Source organism: Chelon labrosus (genome assembly GCF_963514085.1).
Source record: "Chelon labrosus genome assembly, chromosome: 15".
In the NCBI taxonomy this organism is placed as follows: domain Eukaryota; kingdom Metazoa; phylum Chordata; class Actinopteri; order Mugiliformes; family Mugilidae; genus Chelon; species Chelon labrosus.
The window spans coordinates 13,220,234-13,223,788 of record NC_140348.1 but is presented as its reverse complement, the minus strand read 5'-3'; the positions used below and the strand labels follow the sequence as shown (position 1 = coordinate 13,223,788).

The 3,555-nt window shown below is 43.9% G+C and overlaps 1 protein-coding gene across 1 annotated transcript; it reads right to left on the bottom strand.

Moving 5' to 3' along the window:
* Window positions 1-995: 995 nt before the first annotated feature.
* On the bottom strand, window positions 996-3,141 carry LOC311500878 (dickkopf-related protein 1-like). The gene is made up of 4 exons (XM_084562507.1): window positions 2,697-3,141; window positions 2,439-2,583; window positions 2,104-2,238; window positions 996-1,988 (listed from the first exon to the last, which is right to left on the bottom strand). Exons 1-4 carry the CDS (start codon window positions 2,910-2,912, stop codon window positions 1,723-1,725), a joined length of 762 nt encoding a protein of 253 aa, XP_084418633.1. The 5' UTR covers window positions 2,913-3,141; the 3' UTR covers window positions 996-1,722.
* Between the last annotated feature and the right edge of the window lie 414 nt (window positions 3,142-3,555).

Genomic DNA, 3,555 nt, shown 5'->3' with positions numbered 1-3,555 from the left:
AAGTATCAATTGGAAATACTTCAGCACTTAATCTAACATCTTTCTTATGTACCACTCTTCTTCTGCGACAGTCAGGCTAAAGCTCACGGTGTCTTCTTTAGACTAAATGAATGATCACAGATGTAAACCGATGAAACTGGCTCAGTCAGATATCAAGAGCGTCGTGCGCTCCTTTTGATCTGACAGGAGAATCAAGCAAAGGTACAGTAATTTCCTTGCTATCTTCTAATCTAAACAGGCCTAATTACAGGCACCAAGGTGCATTTGAGAGGATTCATAGCCTACACATTAGAGCACATCCATTGCACAACATCCATTGCCAGGGTGTGCTGTGCAACTGGAGAGATTGAGAACCAAGATTCTTTTTTTTTTTTTTTTTGGTTGCGTCACAAAAAACAAAAAAAAAGCAGTGCCGTGGTGCACCTCATTTCATGAATCCTTGTGTAGATTGAGTAAGATGAAGTAATTAGAGGCTTTAGCTTGGATAGCTAGCTATCTGTTCTGCTGCACATGAAGGCAGGGAAGTTATAATTAGAAACTAGCCAACACCAAAGGTTTAGGTGGCAAACACTCACCGGGACACATATACTTTGTTATTACCTCTTTACAGTTATCATTTCATATGGCCGCATCCTGTCCTTTTTTTTTTTTTTTTTTTTTTTTAATGCTCATCTGATGACACAGCCCCCTCTGGTTGCCCTTCGCTTCCACAGACAGGATGTGACTCGAGGAGGCTCCGCACCGACTCATTAAAGTGAGTTCGCTGCGTGTCAGCCTGCACACGTTTCAGCTGTATGAGTAGTGCATCTGGACAGTGTATCTGGGCCAAGCATTTAAACCATCCACTCATTGTCGACCGCTGATTGGTGTAGACTGGGCAACGAGCTAAACACCGCAGTGATTGTTTAAATAACTTTTGCTTTCCAGAAGTGGACAGCTGCTACTTTTTCCAGAAACGCTTCTCGCATTTGCCAATCATTTTCTAAACTATGTGGTCTAGACTTAACTGCTGCTGGAGAATTTATATTCAACACTTCTTCTTCTTCTTTCTGTGTTATTGCTTTGTCAGTTAAAAAGAAAAATGACACTTCTTCTTCTTTCTGTGTTATTGCTTTGTCAGTTAAAAAGAAAAATGAGGGGCAGAAAGAAGGAGTAACTTTGTCCGATGTCATTTAATAAAACAAATATATTCAAATTTTCTATAGATAACATTTTTTTTTATAAAACAGTATATATACAATGCATGCAGCACCATGTCTTTATAATACTGGTGTTGACAGAATTCAATAGATCCATTAAGTGCCACATCCAGGATAATATGTACAATACAGTAATTTACTGCAATAATCACGGCTTGAAGTTCCATAAAAAGAAACAAAACAGCCCTGCCATTACTGACAACATGATACTTCTGAAATGTCACTTCCTAACATCCGGCTACTCATCCGTTAATGAGGAATTGGATCAGTCCATCTTGCATTGTTGCATCCCTCTGGGTGTATCGCTTTTCCAGGATTCATGTCTATCCTTCCGGGTGATGTGTTTGTGTCAGCAGCTTTGGCAGGAAAGAATGTCTTAGGTGTTGGTTTGTCTACGTGTGTGTGCGTGTGTGTGTCAGCATCTCTGGTGTATGCAAGGCTGAAAAGTGTTTGTCAGTGTCTGTGACTGATTTACGGGTGCGTGTCTGTGTGTGTTCCTCGTCTCCGTGTCCATGCGTTTGTGTCAGCGTCTCTGACAGGTGTGTAGGTTCCGGCCCACAGTCCTGCTGACACTGTGATCCCGCTCTCCCTTTTCTGGTCGGCAGGCCAGGCCCTCGCCACAGTCACAGCGCTGGAACAGCTCCAAGCCGTGGTTGCCTTTCCTGCGGTGGCGTGTGCACACCTGGCCCTCTGTCAGCACGGGCTTACAGATGCGAGACCAGAAGTGTCTGGCGCAGCACAGGCCCTCGGAGCAGTCTGCAGATCTCAGGCACGTATCTCCCTCTTGGCCTGGGGATAGAAGGAAGAAGAACACGTGTCACATAAAGCAAACATCGCTGAAAACTCTTTTTGTTGTCACTTGAACTTATCAGATAAGAGGGTTGACTCCTAACAGGGCGCTCACCTTTAACAGCATGAGGCTGATAGCCATGGGCAGTGGGAGGCCTCTTGGCCGGATGCTCCATGGTGTTGTTGTGTTTGTGCCAGCCAGTGATGATGGATGCATCTGCACCATCTATGTCATTTGCCTGACACACGCCTAGAAACATCATAGAGCAAAAGAAATGCATTAGTTTTATCACAGTACATAATAAGTTACTCATTTATTGAGAATTGATCGATATCTATAAACACCTCTAATATGACTGAAGAGGACAATCGCCCCCCTATTGGAATATCCGCAACAATGGGGTAATCATAAACAGCAGTATGTATTTCAAATTAGACTTCTCTGCTTACCATTGCTGCAGCGGTTTCCTGCACAACACATGGAGTCCCTTGCGCAACGCTTCCGGCTCTTACGGCACGGCAGACAGGCGCCTCGAGCGTCGTTGCAGAATTCATCACCTCCGCAGTCTTCGTCATCCGTACAAACACTTGACTGCTATAGTACGATAAAAACAAAAGCAGCGCGTCACAAATCATGTTGCCATCATAACACTTGGGTAAACTTTTTGCCGTGACGCACAGACTTTTACGCACGGGAGAGTTAATTACCTGCAAGGTGTCTACGGGTAATTTGTGTCCCACGCTACCGGGGGGTGAGGTGCGCGGACTTGGACTGACAGTGTCGGCGACTTTGCCAGCCGAAGCTCCGGGCAAGTTTTTGATGGCGTTGGAGTTCGTCAAGACAGCCCCTGCGTAAACGTCCCCAAGGTATCCAAACAGGGTGAGATACACAGCGAAGAAGCGGTGCGCTGACGGTATCTGCATGATTCCTTTCCCTTTAAATTCTGCTGCAAGCGCACAGAATAAAAAAAAAAAAACAGAACAAAATCCCTTCTGTTGCGTTGAAAATAATAACTGGGTGACAAAGTCCAAAGCGGCCTCGAATCCTGAATCCAAAAGTTTCCAGAGAGTTTCGGCACGATGCTTGGAAGTCTCCTGCCTCTCAGCCCTGGGATGATCTCTTTATACATGTGGACCTGTTTGTCTTCCCGCCCCTCGCTGTGCACAACAAAGGCGGAGGGGTGGAATTTCAAACAGAGCCCCACTGTACGGAAATGGCCATCTATTCTCCCTGCACAAGACTGCGTTTAACAGTGTTTGTGTAATGATAATGACCTGAAAAGTCTGTCTGAATGCCAAACGTTTACTGACGCGCAAGGGAAATAAAGTATACACACAGTCAATGCTTGCGTCATCTGGTATAAAATATCAATTTTAGTTTTAAGCGACAAAGTAAATGTTCATTTACATTTCTTTTTCTTTTTGCTTAAAACAACTTCACTTTTTAATCAGTGTTTTGTAACCGATTCTTATTTTTTCCCCAACAGTGAAAACAAACGTCTCCATACTCATATTTGAATTTTAAAGCTTCCTTATTTTATTTTACAAATCAAACTGACAATGAGAC

What these genes read in the sequence shown, in the direction of transcription:
- LOC311500878 (XM_084562507.1), bottom strand. Translation starts at nt 2,912, where the DNA reads ATGCAGATACCGTCAGCGCACCGCTTCTTCGCTGTGTATCTCACCCTG. An exon ending in TACCCGTAGACACCTTGCAG is followed by an intron (nt 2,584 to 2,696) that starts GTAATTAACTCT and finishes ATCGTACTATAG; the next exon opens with CAGTCAAGTGTTTGTACGGA. An exon ending in TCAGCCTCATGCTGTTAAAG is followed by an intron (nt 1,989 to 2,103) that starts GTGAGCGCCCTG and finishes TTCTATCCCCAG; the next exon opens with GCCAAGAGGGAGATACGTGC.